This window comes from Arachis hypogaea, chromosome 6 (assembly GCF_003086295.3).
Source record: "Arachis hypogaea cultivar Tifrunner chromosome 6, arahy.Tifrunner.gnm2.J5K5, whole genome shotgun sequence".
In the NCBI taxonomy this organism is placed as follows: Eukaryota; Viridiplantae; Streptophyta; class Magnoliopsida; order Fabales; family Fabaceae; genus Arachis; species Arachis hypogaea.
This window is the reverse complement of record NC_092041.1, coordinates 108,730,755-108,751,005: the sequence shown is the minus strand read 5'-3', so window position 1 is coordinate 108,751,005 and position 20,251 is coordinate 108,730,755. Positions and strand designations below refer to the sequence as shown.

The window sequence follows — 20,251 nt, the reverse complement described above, 5'->3', positions numbered from 1 at the left end:
TGTCTTATTTCAATTCAACACATGGTCCATCACAAATCGCAATTAAAAATAAAAAAAACAATAATACTACAATAAAATTTAGAATATATGTCATTTCTGTCCCTGTTGTTCCAAATAAGAAACATCTCTTTTATAGTTCGAAAATTCCATTTCAAACTATCCATATAATTGATTTAAACAAAATGTTTTATTGGTTTAACATTTAACATATGCCAACTAATTATAATTTAAATGATGTAGCCTCTTTATATTTATTTAGAGGTTGGGAGTTTGAATATCATTTCTAATTAAAAAAAAAAACTCATTACAAAGATCACTGACTTTTTTTATTTAAATAAATATTTTATTTACTTAAATAAATAATTTTAAAATTTATTACAAAAATATATCATCTACTTTTGTATAATAGAGAAAATGCACGATTTTAAAAAAGAAATATTATTAACACATTTATTTTTCTCGACCGTTGAATAAGTGAATCTACATAAGTCAAAAATAACACCGTTAAATTGCCTACTATTAATACGGTTACTTTTTTCTAACTATCAACTATTAATATTATGAGTATATAGCCATTTTGGTCCTCAAAAAATTTCATATTGGACACTTTAGTCCCCAACTAAAATTAATTACTCGATTGGTCCCTAAAAATTAATTTCGTCAGTCACTTAGGTCCTTTATTCCGTTAATTCTAACGGAGGACAAAATAGTCCCTGACAATTCTAACAAAGGACAAAATGATCACTGGCCCCTTTATTCGAAAACGATACTGTTCTTCCCTAATTTTTATCATATCTCGCATAACCCTAACATTCATACTCTCCTTCTTTACCTTCACAGTCTTCTTTTCCATCTTTTCCTTCCTCCTCTTTAGCTCCAAGATTAAGCCATGGTGTAATTGTCACACGTGTCGTACCTACCTTAACATGTCATAGACCACACACTTCCTAAATCTTTGTGATTGGTACATCCACCTCCTCTGCACTTCACCCACCAAAAACATCCACTTCCACATCTTCCATAACATCACCTCCAACCCCGACACGTCCACGACATTCTCAAGACAAATTCCACAACTATTCTAAGGGCACGCCTTTCTTTACTCTCTGGCAAGTAATATAGATTGTTGGACATTAAGACATCATGAGAAGATTCTCCTTCGACATCATATGCAAATTCTCATTTAAAATAGACACAGAGTGCTTCATTCATTCTTTTCCAGAGTTCAAGTTGGCAGACAGTTTCGACCTCGCATCCAAGCTATCAGTACAACGAGCAATGTCGCCGTTGTCGCTCATGGAAACTGAAGCGATTACTGAACATTGGTTCAGAGAAGAAGTTGAAGGAAGCGATTGGAGTGGTGAACAATGTGGTCATGGAGATGATAGGGCAGAGGAGGAGGGAGATGACAACGACGACAACGGTCTTAACAAATTAGACATGCTGTCTAGATTCATGGGATCTATCGAAGATGATAACTAGTTGAGAGACATAGGCATTAGTTTTCCGAGTATGAATTGGTTGAGATGAAGTTGATGATTTTTTTGTGAACATTAAATTTATAGCGTGTGCATTGTGTAGTTTGAAGTTATAGTGTTAGACTGCTAATGTTATGCGAGATATAATGGAAATTGGGAGAGAACAATGTCATTTCCGAACCATTTTGTCCCCTGTTAGAGTTGTCAGGGACTATTTTGTCCTCTGTTAGAATTAACGGAATAAAGAACCTAAATGACTGACGGAATTAATTGTTATAGACCAATCGAGTAATTAATTTTAGTTGGCGACTAAAATGTCCAGTCAAAAATTCTTTAAAGACCAAAATAAGTATATACTCTAATATTATTGCTTCTTCTACTACTTCCATCCACTAACGATTTTTTATTAAAATTTACACTAAATTAATTTAAATAATACTTCAAATTTTAAGTTGAGATATAATTTGTTTATTAAATTTTTAATTGAAATATAATTTTTAATTGACAAAACTTTTATGTACTCTCATGAATATTAATATATATAATTTAAAATATAAATAATTTTTTACATATTCTCATATAATAAATAAAATTTTAAATATATAATTTAAATTCAAAAATTAATACTAAAGAGAGTACATAAAACATTTAAAAGTATATAATAATGGACAATGAATAGAAGTAGAGAAAATAGTGTTAATAATGGATAGTTAGAAAAGATAACAAGACAGTTGAACGGTGCTAGTACTTTTACTTATGGAAAAGTATGAGGGCTAGCAACTTTTTTGTTTTCTGACCAGCACTTAACCATCAAAATAAAAGTGAGTGATTTTTCACCATTAGATATAATCTCTTATCATTAAAAATATTATTGATGGCTAATTAATAGTTACAAAACACCAAAATTAATGATCCCCTAGCATTCCTCTTTACTTATTTCAACTTAATAGTGTTCCATTTTTAAAATTACTTATTTTTTCTATTATATAAAATCATCTATCTTTTCTATTGTTTAAAATGTTTTATTTTTTATTTAATTTAAATTATTAATATTTTTATTATTTTTAAAAATATATTTTTATATTTACAAATACATATATCTTATTTACACGATAAATTTTTAAATAATTTTTAATGTATTTTGTTATTGTAAACAAGATATATAAAAATTAAAAAAATATACTTATCGCGTAAAAAATATATTAAAAATTATTATATCTCGTTATCAAAATAAGAATAAATGACGTATTTTTATAATAATTTTAAAATTATTTATTTTAATAAATAATTTTTTTTTAATTTATTTAAATAAAAAATTCTTTAAACTAAGTTATTTAAATGGTTAGAATTTTAAAATGTAAAAAGCAACCAAAAAAAGACATTTATTTTAAAATTTATCATTTTTAATAGTTAATTAACCAACTCTGGATCAATTCTAAATCTAAATTTTAATAATATAAAAACAAAGTATTATATCGAATTTTGGCTAATATCATATAAAAAGTGGTATTTCTTGAAAAAAAAAAAAACAATTCTACGATTGAGGGATGACCTAGTTAGCAATCTCAGCGTCGATTTTTGCAGCCATAAGCTTGAGGCCGTCATGGTACTTGATGAGCAAATCCTGAAACACCCAACCTTGAACAGGTTCGACACTAAAACACCATTGAATGACACAACCACCATCACTTTCTTTAATGACCCTCACGGTGGCCTCGTACGACTTGAATCCGATGTTGCTTTCTACCATCTCGTACTTGATACTCCGGTCAGCATCATCAACAGCCACCAGCCTCTCCTTTGACCAGCTCACGCTCTCAGATCCACAACTGTCTGATGATGGGATGCCGAAACCCGCGCAGTATCGTATGCAGCCGGGCTCACCGTTAGTTCCGTGGACACCATAGCACGTGGGGAGTGTGGGATACCATTTATGCAGGTTGAAGAAGTCCTTCACTATTGCCCACGCTTCTTCTGCTTTTGCTTTTTCTAGTTTCGCTGAGGTTTTTCCTTTCCAGTTTTTAACACTCTCTACTTCCATTGATTTTTCTCAAAATAAAAAGCAACCACATCCAAATATACACACTTTGAAGACAAATCTTATCCTTTAACTTTAAGTCTTATCCTCAAAAGATAAGTCTTGTCTTTTTTGTCCAAAATATTTTTTTTATTATTCTCCCTTTTTATTTTTCTTAATTTGAGTTTCTTTTTCTATTCTACATACTTTTTTTAGAACTTTTTACAAATATTATTTTTGTTTTGTTGGTTTATAAACCAATTTTTTTTGTAATTTCTTGTACTCCTAAGTATTCTTATTCTTTATTAAATTAATTTGTATTTAATACAAAAAATTTAAAATTAAATTATTTTAATTATTTTATATAATATTTTAATTTTATCCATATGTATCTAAATATAATATTAGACATAATATTAATATTTTATATACTATATTTAAACAAAATATACAAAAAATAATTTTTAGTATTTTTATTTTATTATCTCTTGAAACTAATCGGTAAAAATCTTTCAAATATACCTTTAATTGCAAGCAACTTAGATCTTTTTCCATTAGTATCTGCGAGCACGTTCAGCAAATTCTTCCTTAACAGTTTTTTCATGTGACTTTGCTCGGTAGATAATAACTAAGGTGAAAACTCAGGTGAAGTCGACTTCATGTGAAGTTGATATCTCAGAGTCATTAGATAAAAATTTAGTCAAATCATCTAACGGCTCTGAGATATCAACTTCACGTGAAGTTAACTGCACTTAATTTCCACCAATGACTAATAGCACATTAACATTTTTATAATGAACAATAAAAATTCAATAAAAATATGAAAATTATGAATTAAGCTAAAGAGGAATAAAAGAAACTCATATCAGAGAACCAATTACCATCGTGGTCGGAATCATAGGTAGAGAGAATAATCGTACTTAGACTTGCAGTTGGTCTTGAGAATGTTTTGAGAATGTTTGGATTGGAATGCGCCGCAGCAGCACAAGCAGCAATTTATTGTTTGTTTGTTGCCACCTCCTCTTCCATCAATGGATGAAGATGCAGAATTCGAAAGAAATTTGAAGATTAAAGTTTTTAAAATTGGTTTTGGCCTGTTGAAACTAATTTGTCATTAAACAAATTTTTTCTTCTGTAAAATTTAGAATATTTAAAAATTAAATAATTAGTTATTTATAAATTATTATATTATATTAAAAATTTATTTAAAAAAATTATTTTTAAATAAAAATAATTAAATATAATTTTATAATTATTTAAATTTAATTTAATTATAATTTATTTTATTATTTTAAATTATCTATTAAAAACTATTTTGTTAGTTAAAGTTTAAATTAATTTCTATAAATATTATTATTATTATTATTATTATTAGTTACATTCATTTGGCGGTTTAATTAAGGAAACAAAAAGCAAGAAAAGCCAAACGTGGCTTATCCATGCATGTATATATAGAGAAAGTAGAGTAGTGCTAGAGAGTTAATGGCCTAAACGTACAATGTGTACAATAGTCTAAATCTTTGGTTTATGAAAAACTAATTTTGGGTTCACTAAGATTCGAACTCTAGACTTTAATTAAGGAAACAAAAAGCAAGAAAAGCCAAACGTGGCTTATCCATGCATGTATATATAGAGAAAGTAGAGTAGTGCTAGAGAGTTAATGGCCTAAACGTACAATGTGTACAATAGTCTAAATCTTTGGTTTATGAAAAACTAATTTTGGGTTCACTAAGATTCGAACTCTAGACTTTCTAGATCTGGAACTCTAATGCCATGTTTTGAAACCACTCATCCCAAAAGCGTAACCTAATAGAATAATGTAACACTAATAATCATATTTTTAATACTTTCTAAACTTTCATTGTACACATTGTACGCTTAGGTCATTGGCTTCCTATACTTTTTCGAGAAAGTATACATAAAACCAATGACATATCCTTTCCATGACACCTAGCCCTTTTCTTTTGAAAACTTTAACATTAATCTATTCTTTCTTTTCATCACATAGCCATTTACGAAAGAAAAGAGAGGGAGAGACCGTGAGTGAGCGAAGAGAGATTCCATGGAAGCCTTGAACCTTTTTCTTCCGATTTCTTGGAATTTGTAATTCTAATAAAAAATCTAATTTGATAAAAATATTTGTATTTTTTTTATATATTGATGTTATTTTTGTTTAATAGAAGTTGACAGTGACGTAATTTTTTTTTTTTGAATTTGGCCAATTAAAGTTTTAGGAGGCACAAACGACTTCTGATGTCTTCTTTTTCAGCATTTCGATCAAAAAGTTTTTCTAAAATTTCGTACAAAAGTAAGGGATTTATTTCAAAATTAATTTTTTAATTTACGAATGCCATTAAAGTTTAGTGAATAATTACACATAATTCATAAATGTCTCATTTAATTAACTGATAAAAATTGATGAGATTGAAATTGTTGGTGATTGTGAATATAATGGAATGTGATGAAATTGGTTGAGATTATTTATTAATTTGAATATGTTGAATTGATTATTGAAAACCTGTTGTATGAGTAATTGATGAACTGAGTTTGGGTTATGGCTGTGATTATGATTGGTTTCATTGTTGTGAGTGATTAACTGATGAGATTGATTTCGGTTTGATTTGTTGGCATTGAATTGAGATTTGAAAATAATTTCTAATATTGGAATTAGTTTGAGTTATTGGAAACAGTTGAAAAAAAGTTGAGAATGGTTCGGTTGGGACGCGAAAAGGGTGGTGAAGTCCAATTTTAAAGGAAAATGCTGTCCAATTTTTGTAAAAATATTCGAAAAGTGATTTTATTTTTAAAATCTGATTTATAACCTTATTTTGAGAAATTATTGAAATTTGATTTATTAATCATTATTGGCTTGACTTAATAACATAAGATTTGAAAGGTCTAAATTTTATTAAAATAGAAAGTGACTTAACTTCAAAGAAAACATTTTAATTATTGAAAACTATTTGATTTTGATTTATTACAGAAAGTCTTATTTTCAGCTTGATTTATTAAAAAAATATAAGATTTTACATTCAATTTTTTTTAGAATAGATTTTGTTTCAAGTTATTTTTGAGTTCGGTTTGTTAAGAGAAAGAAGGAAAGAGGAAAGAGAACACGACACATGTGATTATAAAATGAAAAGGTCACGAGAGGGTGACAAAAAGTAACTAGTTAGGGTGCCGATGTGAGAATGTTAAGTCGTGGGATTTATGTGTAAATGATTGTGCGGGGATGCCCGTATGTATGGAATGGCTTTCAGGAGAAAGTGGCACATGCTTCAGCTGAAGAATCAGCACCTGCAAGTACTTGCAGAGGTCATGTTCGACATACTTCAGCTGGAGAATCAGCGCCTGCAAGAAGTAGAAACTTGCAGAGGTTCTGCCGCTGAAATGCCTTATCTGACTTACAAGTCGGATTGCGTCGGGTGCGGGTCGAAACCGACAAATGAGCTCATTACATGCGATAGGACTAGACATGCATCATCATTGTTTGCACATTTGCATTTGATTGTGTTTGCTTATCTTGTCTCTCTGTGATTGTGTTGTTTGTCTTATTGCTATTTGTTTGTGTGTTGATCTATTTTCTGTGCTATTAGTTTGTGTACTGAGGTGACTGAGAACTGAGGTTGCGATTGAGATTTGTCTTAAGTTCGAAAAATTTAAAGAAGGTAATTAATTATATAAAGTAATAGTAAAAAGTATTTTCAAAAGGTTTGATAAAAATATAGTTTTATTAAGTAAAGTTAATTATTTGCATTTTATTTCATTACTCTTACGGCATTCCCATTCCCTACTGAGAACGTGTGGTTTGTTCTCACCCCAAAATCTTTCACCCTTTCAGTGACATAGGTTCGAAGACTCAGTTGGAAGCTGCGGGCGATTATTAGTCTTATTTGAGTTAAGTTTATGCGTTGAGTCGCTTTCCTAGAATTCCCTCGCCTTTGTTAATTAAGATTTTATTTTATACAGAGGGATATGAGTTGTATCTGAGTTTCATTTGAATTTTTTTGTATGATATTTATTATTATTAATAACTATGTGACTAGTATTGCTTGGAGATCTTTGATATATGATTTGATATAATAGAAACAAAATTTGTCGGCTTTTTCCTAAAAATTGAAACGCAAAATCGAACTAAAGACTCAGTATTAAATGGTAAATACGGAAAACAGGTCAATAATGCCTCACTTTTGGTACGATCATGACATGCTAAAAGTTAGGGTATTATATTCTTCACATCAGTTAGTTATTACATTGCCAACGTGTCAAAAACGAGTCCGTATCAGCTTTTCGATGGCGCCTAGGTAACTTAAATTGCTTAAAGGACGATTCCAGATCTAGAGTGCAACTTTAAGGATAAATATAGGTATGAGAGAGTAAAACTTTAAAGAAGAGGAAGACAAAAAAGATACAGTAGTAGTGGCACCACGTACATATGTACGTTCGAAGAGGAAGTTTGCTATAACTTGATTTTAAAAAGTTTGAACACCTAGATTTAATATTTTTTTGGTTTAATTACTCTATTAGTCTTTATCATTTTATCAAATTTTTAATTAGGTTTTTATACTTTTTTTTTAATTAAGTCTTTAGACTATTTTTAATTTTATAATCAGGTCCTTCTAAATGTAAAAAATGTTTAACCAAATATTTCTCTATAAATTGAAAATATCCATAATTAAGAACTTAACTAGATCTTTAACTACATGTTTTTTGAGAGAAATATTCTATTAAGTTTAATATCTTTTATACGAAAAAGACATAATTAAAAAATAAAAAATAATATAAATATCTAATTAAAGAAATATATAAAAATTTAATTAAAAATTTGATAAAACTTTAAGATTCACAGAATAATTAAACTTTTTTTAAAGAGTAAAGATCTTATGTATTTAATCTAACTTTTTGTTGAAATTTTCAAAATATAAAAAATTTAAAAAAAATTTCTAGACATATCTTTAAAATTATTTTTAATTTGACTCATTTTGGTTAATTAGTTTTATATTAGTATAAATATTAAAATAAGTTTAATTAATTAATTTGAAACAACTATTTGATCATGTTAAAGTTCTAACAATATTTGAATTAAAGACGAATAGTTATTCACAATTTGTAAATTCAAAAATTAATTCAATTAATTTTGAAAATAAAAAATTATTTTAATTAATGATAAAAATTTCAAAGACCAAATTTAACATTCCATCTTTTTTTTTGGATTTGGTTTTGGGCCAGAATCCGAATTCGCCCAGCAACCCAACCCCTTAATGCCCGACCCTAATCGAAGCTCTTCTCTTCTTCCTCAAAGCGAATGTCTCGGCGCTCTAGCGTTGTCATCGAACCTTCCATCAGCAGCTCGACGACTTGATGCATGGAGGTGATCTCATAGTCGGTCCTCCTCAGCGATGTCACCAGCCTAGATTCGCAGCTTTTCCACTTAGGTTCTGCCATAGTCACCCGGCGCCGAAGACCTGCGTCGCTGACGCTCCTGGTGGTACACCTGGGTCTACCGTGAGGTTCCTGGTCTCACAGTTATCATATGGCTGCTGCTGCTCCTCTGCCGCATAACCTCCTGCCCAGTAATAAGTTCGTTGCTGGTATCATTAATAGGCCGTTGCAAAGTCATGGGTTGAAACCGCTCTTCCCCTTCAGCTTCGTGCATGTCACAGGTTCCCGTTTCTACCCTCCCAGGTAACCCCTCATCTCTTAGGCATCCTTGAAGGCTGGTTGAAACTGAAACCTGATTATCTTGATTTCGATTGTATTGATTATGCTGAAGAATTGCGAATTCTGCTTCTGTTCTAATTATATTCCTGAGCTGTACTGGTGGATTAACTGCCCAATGCCTCTGTAGTTAATTGCCTGCTGTCATCGCTGCCAGTTGGTGAGCTAAATTGTTGCCTTCTCGTGGAGTCCAAGTAGCTCCCACATCCGGAGCCTTTTCCAGCAGTTGGAGAATGTCTCTGATAATTACGTCTGCTTCAGCTAAGGGCGCTCTTGCCTTAATCGCTTGAATCAGAGGTAAGCAATCTGTTTTAATATGCAATTCCTTATCTGTAGATTTTTAATGAGAATGAGAGCTTCTGTATATGCTTGAGCTTCTGCTGCTAAAGTTGATGTTGTCCTAAATGTTGATGTTGTCCCAGTGATTATTTTTTCTTGCCAGTCTCTGACCACCGTTGTTGATGCTGCCATGCCTGTTCCCCTGTGAAATGTCGCGTCTGTGTTCACTTTCACCCTATTGTGTGGTGGAGGCCTCTAGGTAATTCTCCAACTCTCACCATTCCGGCCTATCATAGGTTTGTTATCTCTATTGAGTGCCTTTGTTGTATTATGGTATTTTGCTGCAAGATGCTCAGAATAGATTACTGCCTGTTCTGGATTGATTTTTGTTTGTTGGAATATGTGATGATTCCTCGCTTTCCAAATGCACCAACAAACACATCCCAAATTGCACAAAATTTTTCCTGGTCATTTCCTGTCTCACTCTTGATTTTTTCAATTGTGTTCATTATCTATTTTTCAAAAGATTTCACATTATAGGTCGTAGGCACAATTTGAATGCTAGATCCAAATCACACCGCTCTAGTCAACTGGTACAAAAGTAGTACATGTTCTATTGTCTCATCCTCTTCTTGGCATATGCTACACATGGGTATAGCTGCAATTTTGTGCTGATATAAATTCGTGTTCACTGACAGAATTCTGTGCAATGCTTTCCATAAAAATATTCTAACCTTTCCTGGCACTGGTAATCTCTAAATAGTCTCCCATACCTCCCTCAAATTCTAATCGTCGATGCTTTGCTGAGTTTTGTCTCTTCCTTTGAGTCTTTCTCCTCCTTCGCAGCATGGTATCCGGTTCTGACTGAGTACTGTCTGTCATTTCTATACGGCCAAATAAAGTGATCCTTTTTATTAATCAAACTAATGGGCGTTCTGGTTATCAGTTCATCCACATTACCATGGAATATGTCATGAATTTTTGTTTAAGTCCCAGCCCTCGCCCTCTCTTACCAACTCGCTCACTCTTCTAAATCGATTTTCTCCGCCTCTCCCCAACTTGTCTATTCCTACCACCTAATTATCTTCCCAAATATCGATCTCTGCTCCATTTCCTACACTCCATCTTCCCTTCCTTCTGAGGAAATCTCTTCCTTCCAATATACTCTTCCATATCCATGATGCATTTCCTCCTTTTCCCGCTTCCCATAAGCTACAATTAGGGTAGTAAATAACCTTTAGTATCCGAGCCCATATTGCATCCTCCTCCTTTAGAAGTCTCCAAGCTTGCTTAGCCAAGTCTGCTATGTTTTGGCATTCTAAATCCTTAAACTCCAAGCCTCCGTTTGATTTGCTCTTGGTCATTTTTGTCCAACTCTTCCAATAAATGCTTCTTTTCTTTCTGTTGTTTGTCCACCAAAATCTCGCAATTGCTGATTCGATTTTCTTGGAAAAAGATTTAGGGAATTTGATGATGTTCATGGCATAGACTGGAATCGCCTGTATAACTGCCTTTATCAAAACCTCCTTTCCAACTTGATTTAATAATTTCTCTTTCCATCCTTGCATTTTGTCTAGAATCTTCTCTTGTATCCACTCCAGCGCCTTATTCTTTGATCTTCCCCATCTCGCCAGTAACCCTAGGTATCTTCCAGGATCTTCCCACGACGCCATTCTGGTGATCTCTTCAATATTTACCCTCTTTTGGATAGATACTTGACTTCCAAAAATCAGTATAGATTTCTCAGTATTAATTCTTTGTCCTGATACCTCTGTATATTTATTTATGATATGAATTAGTTGATAAATTTCCTTTTCTTACGCACCTGCAAAAATAATACAATCATCAGCGAATAATAGATGAGTGATGACCGGCGCAGTTGGAGCTAACCTTATTCTTGAAATAAGGTTATCCCTCAACGCCTTTTCCATGAGAACAGAAAAACTTTCTGCTGCTAAGATAAAGAGATAGGGCGATAGAGGATCTCCCTGTCTGAAACCTCTTTGAGGGTAGATCTTGGTTGACAATCTTCCATTTATTTTAAATTTATAAGTAGCACTTTTCACGCAGCTCATCATCAACTTCACCCATTCTTTACTAAAATCGAACTTTTCCATGACCCTTTGCGGAAAATTCCACTTCAATCTATCGTATGCCTTATTCATATCCAATTTAATGGCTATGTCATTGCTTGCATGATTCCTTTTCTATTTAATTTGTGAAACACTTCCTGTACTACTACTATATTATCTTGTATGAGTCTTCATTTTATAAAAGCGCTCTGAACTGGAGATATGATGACATCTAGCACTTTCCTTTACCTTCCAACCAAGACCCTTGTTACAATCTTATATATGAAATTACAGCAACTAATGGGTCTGAGGTGATTCAGGCTTTCCGGTTGACTCACTTTGAGAATCAAAACAACAGTTGTTTCTCCTAAGTCCTCTGGTAAGTTACCGTCTTCAAAAATCTGTCTCACCACACCACACACTTTTTTACTCAGAATATCGCAATGCTATTGGAAGAATAGCCCGTTTAAACCATCTGGCCTCAGAGCTTTTAAGCTTTCCATACTAAAGACTGCCTCCTTAATTTCCTCGTCTTTGATCATTGCCATTAGCTCATCATTCATCTCTCTAGTGACTCTTGTTGGTATATCTCTTATGCACTATTTCAGGTTCCTATCCCTTTCAGAAGTAAACAGCTTAGCTAACCTCATTATGTCTACTTCTCCTTATATCCAATGTCCTGCCTCATCTTTCAATTTGTCAATTATATTCCTCATTCTTCTCTGTATTGTTGTTGCATGAAAGAAGGTTGTGTTTTTGTCGTCCCATTTTAACCATTCAACCTTGATCTTTGTCCCCAATACTTTTCTTCTTGTTTCCAAAGATATGATATCTGGTTCTTCAGTTCTCTCTCTCTTCTTTGATCTCTATCCGTCATATTGCCCTGTTATACTTGATGTAGCTCACTTTTCTTTTTTTCTATTTCTTTATCTGCTCTTTTAAACTTTCTTTTGCTCCACTCTATCAACTCTCTCTTGCATCTGCTTTTCTTTCTAGTAAATTGATTCCAACAATTTCTGTTTCCATCATCCTGCTGCCAACTCCTCCTAATTACCTCTTCGCACTCTTCATGCTCTGTCCAAAAAGCCTCAAACATGAATTCTTTTTTTATCCGATCTCACGGTTGTGTTTCCAAAATTAAGGCACAATGGTCTGAACTTATTATCGGAGCAGTTTTTAGAATAACATTCTGGTACATATGCAGCCATTTCCAATTCACTAACACCCTATCTAGTCTTTCCCTAGTAATAAAGTTGTTTCTTGGATTGCTGTACCATGGTACTTACTTCCTTTAAGGTCAATATCCATTAAACCATTATCATCTACAAACCTTCTAAAAGTATCTAAATAAATTCTTGATTGTGGATGAATGCCTACCTTTTCGTCTTGACTTAGAATATCGTTGAAGTCCCCCAAATAAGCTAAGGTTCTTCCCTGCTCATATTACTTACCGTAAGCTCCTGCCATAGTTTCCTTCGCTTTTGGAAAACTGGGTTACCATACACAAATACTCCCTGCCATTTCAAAACATTATTAATGTTAATGCTAGCTTTAATATAATTATCACACCACTCATAAACATCGATATTAGTATTTGATTTCCATAATAATCATAGTCCGCCGGACAAGTCCCGGGGTTCTACGCAAAATATCTTGTCAAAATTTAGCCTTCTTCTTATCTTATTCATTTTTTCTTGACTGGTCCTAGTTTCCATTAAAAATACTATAAGCAGCTTAACTTTTTTACATAGATTATACAATTCAGAAATTGTCAGGGCAACCGCTATTCCCCGATAATTCCAGCTAATGATACTCATGGCTGAGGTTGGGGCATGTTAAGGCCCGCCTCCTCAGCCATTTGTATCCCCTTAATCTGACCAGAGACATGCACGACTAACTGATACTCCCCTGTGTCCAGAGCGGTGATGCTATTCTTTAATTTCTTGGGTTCTCTGTTCTCTTGCTCCTCCTTCCATTCCTTATATGTTAGCAATGGAACTTGTTTGTTTTCTCGTTTCCTTTTCAAGTTTAGCTTTAATTCAAACTTCTTAGCTAATTGCGTTTCCCAATCTGTCTGTGCTTCCGTTCCTTTATCTTCATCTTCATCACTTGCTAACCCTACATAATAAGTGTTCTCTCCAGGCTTGACATGCTGACCCCGAAATTCATTTCTTCATTCTGAGCTTCCTTGGATGGCTTCCTTAAAGCATTCTCCTCCGTTCCACCCTTCAATGGTTCTTGATTTTCCTTCCCCTCTATTCCGACTTCACACGCTTGTTTCTCCCTCGTTCTTGCTAACATAAGTCTTTTTAATTCTTGGTCTATGGTTTCTTTTTCTTTTTTTTGGGCCCAACTTCCAATCTTCCATTTTATAACTGTTCACTTCTCCTTCTTTAGTTATATAATGATTAAGCCCACTTTCTTCAATATTCCATGCTTGAGATGTAATGCCCCTATGTTAGGCCCAATATCCCTTGTTTGTCCGTTTCCACCTGATTTCTGCTCCTTATACCTCCTTTCTCCCTTCTGGGCCTTTTTGTTATTGGCCTATTCGTTGTTCCTCTCTCTTATCTCCTTAATGAGACTGCTGAGTTTATAGGCTGCTCCTAGGTCACAATGTGTATCCCTCTCTTCCTGAAAATTAGGAATTTTTGGTACTTCTTCTAACTGCTCTTCTGCATCTGTCATCTCTTCTTCTCTCCTTATTTGGTTTTCCCAAACACTTTCCTCCCGAATTTTCTGCTGTAGTACTCGCTCAATCCTAATCCTACTCTCCTCAGAGCTTTGTTCTTCACCACTATCTCTATTAGGGCTCAGATGTTCACGCGCTTGCTCCTCCCCTTTCTCTCTCCAACCTTGTTGTTTTAAGATGCCTCCTCCCATGGTTGGACCTGGTCGTCCTTGACTTACTCCCAGTCCCAATGAGTATTTCTTCTTTGTTGGATCCCAGCATGCCATGGCTGTTGGATTCTTACATGTTTTTTTTTTTCATGCCTAGTATACCACAGTTGAAATAATAGCTGTCCGGCAACCTCTCATACTTGAAAAAGACCCACAATGGTGGCATCTTCTCTCTATCTAACCAGAATCCTATAGGCAGCGCCTTGGTGATATTGATGCTAATCCTGATTCTCAGATATGGTCGCTTGAGGATGCCATCTACTTTTGGATCTTCAGCTTCGGCCAGACTCCTAACATTTCGCCGATAAGGATACCTGTCTCTTTGTCCATGAAGTCATGTGGAATTCCATGTACTTGAATCCAAAATTCCATGAAGTCATGATCAAAATCAAAAACTGATTCGCCCTCCCTCCATAATGTAACACCCAAACTAGCCTAGGTCTTACCTCACGTTATAAAGCAAAGGTTAATCAAAGGTTACGACAGTTCTAAGATTTTACATATATTATATAGAAGGAATTAATAATATCTAGAAGCCCGATGAAGAATACAGCTCAAAAATAGGATTTCGAAAGCGCAAAACGTACTAACGAAGCTACTGACTTAACGCATAAGAACAGATATAGAATAACAAAGTATCATAGTATAATAGTATAATATCATAAGACGCTAGCCACGACTCACGGAGTTTTAGCCGGCTAGCCATGTACAGACCATATATGAAACCAGATAGTAAAAACAGCTTATGCAAGTTTTGTTCTCTCAAATACAAGCCTCTAGGCGAAACAAAATACAAAAATGAGAGACATATACATATAATAACTCAAAGAACTCCAAAAGATATCCAGATCCTCCGCTCCTGTCACCAACTATACAACTCACCGAGGTGGGTTGCGACTTGCATCTGAAAAATACAACAGAAATATGGTATGAGAACCAGAGGTTCTCAATATGGTAACAGTTCCCAGTGATGTAGGATATAAGACCCCGGGACGTCAAAGGCAATCTTAGACTCCATATCCATCACAAGATTCAAGCTTAAAGCATTCTAAAACAAAACAGCATAATATGTAATTCCTCAATACAACTTAAGCCGTAGCACCATGACAGGGTAATCTACCTTAGGAAATTTCTACTCTAATCAATCACCGCTGTCCCCCAGCCTTCACCAACCGATCCGCCATGCGATCCCATCGTCGCCGCCTTCTGAACCTCCTCAACCCTAGTAAAGCACAAGTATATACAATACAAGTAAAATACAAGTAGAGACATATACAACAATTAATACAAGTAGCAATTAGACATGTTTAACAGATAGGGAAAATAATGTCAAGTCGGCAAAGAATACAAGCAGGTAGAAAATGCATATGATGAATGTTTGCCCTACTGGCTGTGATATCACATTGTCGGTTCAACTGCCAACCCGACACATTCCCATGGAGATGTTGCCCTTCGGAATCATGGTGTGGAAACCCCCGAGATATAGTGCTCGGATCACTATCCAGGGTTTTGCGCCTGTACGCTTTGATGATCCGAAGGGATGTGGGTGGGACCTCTTGCCTCCGTCCTCACATCTAAGCGCAAGTGGGATTAACCACTGTCCTTACGCTGCCGCCGCTACCTCGACAGGCGGGATTAACCACCGTCCCTACCAGGCGCATAGCGTCTCATAACCTCAGAATAAAACAGTAGTACAATGGTTTTCAAAAATATTTTTAGTACACAGTGGATCCATCACTTCATTCAGAGTCCTTGACTTTTTTCAACCGCTGTTCATTTACATCTCAGTTCCTTGATTTCGCATCTCATCCATCACCCATTCATCACGCATCATCAAGCCTTCCTCAAAACAACAAAAACCTAGTACTCCATTTGCTAACATTTTCCAAATAATAGTGTCTAAAACCCTTAAATCATTTCCCATGTTTGAGCACCCAAAAATATGTTCAAAAGTCTTAAAAAGGTGTTATAAAAGCTTACAACTTCGTCGGGAAGGTGAAATAATTGAAAACAAAGCAAAATTTGAGAAACAGGGCGTGTGCGTCCGCACAGGGGTGTACGTGCGCACGCCCAGGAAATTTTTAAAAGTGTGCGTATGCACAGGTGTCAAAACATAAAAGAGTTTGTTCACTCGCACAACCTGTGCTAGCGCCCCCAATAGACTGGCCTCCCCAACGTGTGCGTGTGCACAGGTTTGTGCGTACGCACAGGTTACAATTTTTCCGTTGGTGTGCGCGCGCACAAGCTGTGCCAACGCTGCAGGCAGATTGCCTGCCTCTGCGTGTGCGAACACACAGGTCTGTGCGTACGCACAAGTCACAGTTTTTGCAGAGTGTAAGTGCGCACATACCAGAAAAACTCATAATTCGGTACCTTTGCAAAATTTCCAATTTTTCAACACCAACTTTGAATGATCATAACTTCCTCTACAAAATTCCAAATTTCCCAAACTTTATACCAATTTAAAGGGTTTTCAAAGATCTTTAATTCTAAATAAATTTCAACCAATTTTGGAAATCGAGGCAAAAGTTACGATCAGACAAAGTTCACCAAAATTCCGCTTTTACCCAAAATCACAATTTTCACAATTGCTTTGCAAAACACAACCAAAACCAAACCAAACCATTCCAAACTCCACTTTTCATCAAAATCAATCCCCTATATCATATTACACCAAACTTACCACATTTTTCCTTCACTTTTCTTTATCCACAACATCAATATCAATATATCTCATATATCACACTTCACTAACAATTTTTCAACTACATCACCAATCAATCAACACCAATATCACACTTATCAACATAATTCACTCCTCAACTTCCCAAATCATTTATCCTCATCATAACACTATTAATCATCAATATCAAACTCAAAATCATCATTTCATCAAACATCATCATACAATATCATTCAACCACTCATCAACCATTCAAATCCAATCCTATCTTATGGGTCACTAGCCTAAGTGTCCATGAATATTATATACTACATAGAGAAAACCGAAATCATACCTTGATCGATCCCCCAATATGAACCAAATGAGCTTTCAACCAAAATTCAACCACCAATATAGCTCCAGCAAGCACCAACAAGCCCCAAAGTCACAATAATCAAGCTATATACATATAAATTACTACAAAATCAACTTAGGACTCAACATAAATCAAAAGTTCACAAAAGATCAAAGCCTCTTACCTTTTCCAACAGATTTGGATGGAAAAACTCAAAGCTAAGCAAGGATTAGAGTGAACCTAAACATCAAAAATCACAAAAACTCACTTAATCAAAAAATCCTAGGTACCCGAAATTTCGGAGAGAAGAACTAGGAGAATTTTAAGCTTACCTCTAGAGTTTCTTGGATGAATTTTGTAGAGCTCTTCACAAGGAACGCGTAACCGCTGACGAGACGCAAATCGGAGCTCTAGAACTTAAGATATGAGCTTGAGAAGAATGAGGTGATTAGGGTTCAGCCTCTTCTTCTCTCCCTCTTTCAATTTCTGAAGTGTGTGTGTTTATGAGGCTAGGGTTCATTAAATGAACCTTTATATATGTTGGACTTGGGCCCAATTTGGGCCCAATTCAATTCGTTAGCGTTTTTAGCTCGTTTGGCCTAACTTCGGTCCAAATCTTTAAAATTAACGTCCGGTTTTCCATTTCTACTGTTTTTCTAAGGTTTTTGACTGTTTCTACTTTTTCTCGCGCAGCACCGGGCAGACTTGAACCGGTTCAACCAGTTCAACTGTCGGTTTGCGACTTTTCACGGTTTTTCGCAGAAAACACATTTTCTGACTCAAAAAGACCCACTGAGTCCAAAAATGATGTTTAAAACCTCAAATTCTCACTCTAACTTTTTAGAATCAAAATTGGGCAATATAACCACATAATTAACCGGTTTGATTAATTGCGGTTCTTACACATAATTTAAGATTGACCAAATTTCCTTTGACATTCCATGGACAATTCTGAATAATCTGCAGCCCTTTTTTCCTGTCTTGGAAGTTGAATAACATCTTCTTCCATCCAATGTCTGTAATTGCAACACCTTGAGGGTTCCCCACATTCCCAGCAAAGCATTTTTACATGTTTTAAAATTTATTTCCTTGTCACTTATTAACTTGCCCACCACATTTAAGCAGCCTTTCTTATATTCCAGTTCTCCTGGCTTGTTGAGTTTGATGACTTTTTCTTCGATATTGTTCATGTTGTAGGTTGCTAAAAATAAGTTGTTGTGTATTTCAGGTTTCCAGTGATTTTGGAGGTTCAAGTTGAGCGAGAATTATGTGAGAATATAGATTTGGTTATTGAAACAAGGTTGAAAGTAACTCTTTTTTAGAGAAGAACCCAAAATTCTTTAGAAGACTCTTCTATTGAGAAAAGAAGAGCTCCGTGAGGAGAAAAATCATTATGACGATTCCATCTAAAGCTATCGCTAAAGAACTTTCACAGTATGACGGAAGTCCAAGCCCAATGTTTATGTCTTCTTTATGAAACTCTCGACAATCCACGTGGCCACACTGCCATTCTAATTTCTTCATCCGAGGGAATAGCTTCAGTTTCTTCTGCCTTCTCTCTTTGATCTTCTTTACCAAGTCACCACCAAACCAGATTCTTGGTATATCCCTCTAAGAATACAAGTTGTTGAAAAATCTTCTCAGTACTTAATTCTCGTTCTTTAGCTTTCTTCTTCCTTGTAATTCCAAGATCAGTTTTCTTCTGTGTTTAATTGTTGCCACCTTATGAAAGTACTTCAAGTTCTTGTCTATATCTTTGATGAATTTATACCTTGAGTGTTGTTCCCAGTATTCGGACATAGATGACTCATTTTTCTTCTCCATTGTCTTCCGTTACAAAACAATTTTGGTAGATAAGAATGCTCACTAGAATCTAAGGTTAATATATCTCACCATGCTTGTTATTTGCGGATTCCCCAGTTTGCCACTCTTTTCATCTTCACAAACCCAAAGAAACAACACCACAAGTATAAGGAACAACACTGCAAATATTGTTGAGGCTGTTACTTCTTCACCTTCTTCTTCCATGGATGAAACTTCAGCCGCTTCTAATTGGATCGATGGAATATTGAAGGATCTAACTCACAGCTCTAATAGTGTCTCAATCCCTCAGCTCATCAACGTCAGGGAGATTATATACCCTTGCAACCCAAACGTGGCCATGCTTCTTGAGTACAGGCTCTGCCTCCTCACTTCTGACTCCTCCGCCGGTGCTGGGGCTGCAGCACCACCACCACCACCACCTCCACAAAACAAAGCTTCGGTTATGAAGCAAACAAATACTTCAAACATGCATGCTTACAGCACTATGCATTTTCAAGATTCATCTTTGAATCAGTACTAGCCTGTAGTACCGCCAACACCGTTAGATTCTAACAACAATTCAGTTTCATTGGCCATACTTTACCATCACTGCCGCTGCCACCGCAAGGAAAGCCACCTCAGCAACCTGAAGAAGATCTTGTTACAACACCGGCAACCACCACGAGCAATGCCACAGAAATGGTAAGCTCTTGCCTCGGAATCTACGCAACGCTGCCAATCGTTTCTCACAGCCAGAAAGTTGCTTCTGCTTTCCAAGTCTTCAACGGAATCAGCCCCTTCGTCAAGTTCTCCCACTTCACCGCCAACCAAGCAATTCAAGAAGCGTTTGAGAGAGAAAAAAGGGTTCACATCATAGATCTAGATATAATGCAAGGCCTCAGTGGCCTGGGCTCTTCCATATTCTGGTGAGGAGAGAGAGGGATAGGATGGAGAGAGGGGGAGAGG

The 20,251-nt window shown here is 35.1% G+C and overlaps 3 protein-coding genes across 3 annotated transcripts; 1 reads left to right on the top strand and 2 right to left on the bottom strand.

Moving 5' to 3' along the window:
• Window positions 1-2,911: 2,911 nt before the first annotated feature.
• Window positions 2,912-3,556, bottom strand: LOC112755566 (lachrymatory-factor synthase). The gene has a single exon (XM_025803737.2). The coding sequence runs from the start codon at window positions 3,517-3,519 to the stop codon at window positions 3,031-3,033; it is 489 nt and encodes a 162-aa protein (XP_025659522.1). The 5' UTR covers window positions 3,520-3,556; the 3' UTR covers window positions 2,912-3,030.
• A 7,012-nt stretch (window positions 3,557-10,568) lies between these two features.
• On the bottom strand, window positions 10,569-11,165 carry LOC112757764 (uncharacterized mitochondrial protein AtMg00310-like). Its single transcript, XM_025806322.1, has one exon. The coding sequence runs from the start codon at window positions 11,163-11,165 to the stop codon at window positions 10,569-10,571; it is 597 nt and encodes a 198-aa protein (XP_025662107.1).
• Window positions 11,166-19,376: 8,211 nt separating this feature from the next.
• Window positions 19,377-20,215, top strand: LOC140173757 (protein SCARECROW-like). The gene is made up of 2 exons (XM_072198330.1): window positions 19,377-19,819; window positions 19,870-20,215. Exons 1-2 carry the CDS (start codon window positions 19,377-19,379, stop codon window positions 20,213-20,215), a joined length of 789 nt encoding a protein of 262 aa, XP_072054431.1.
• The last annotated feature ends 36 nt before the right edge of the window (window positions 20,216-20,251 follow it).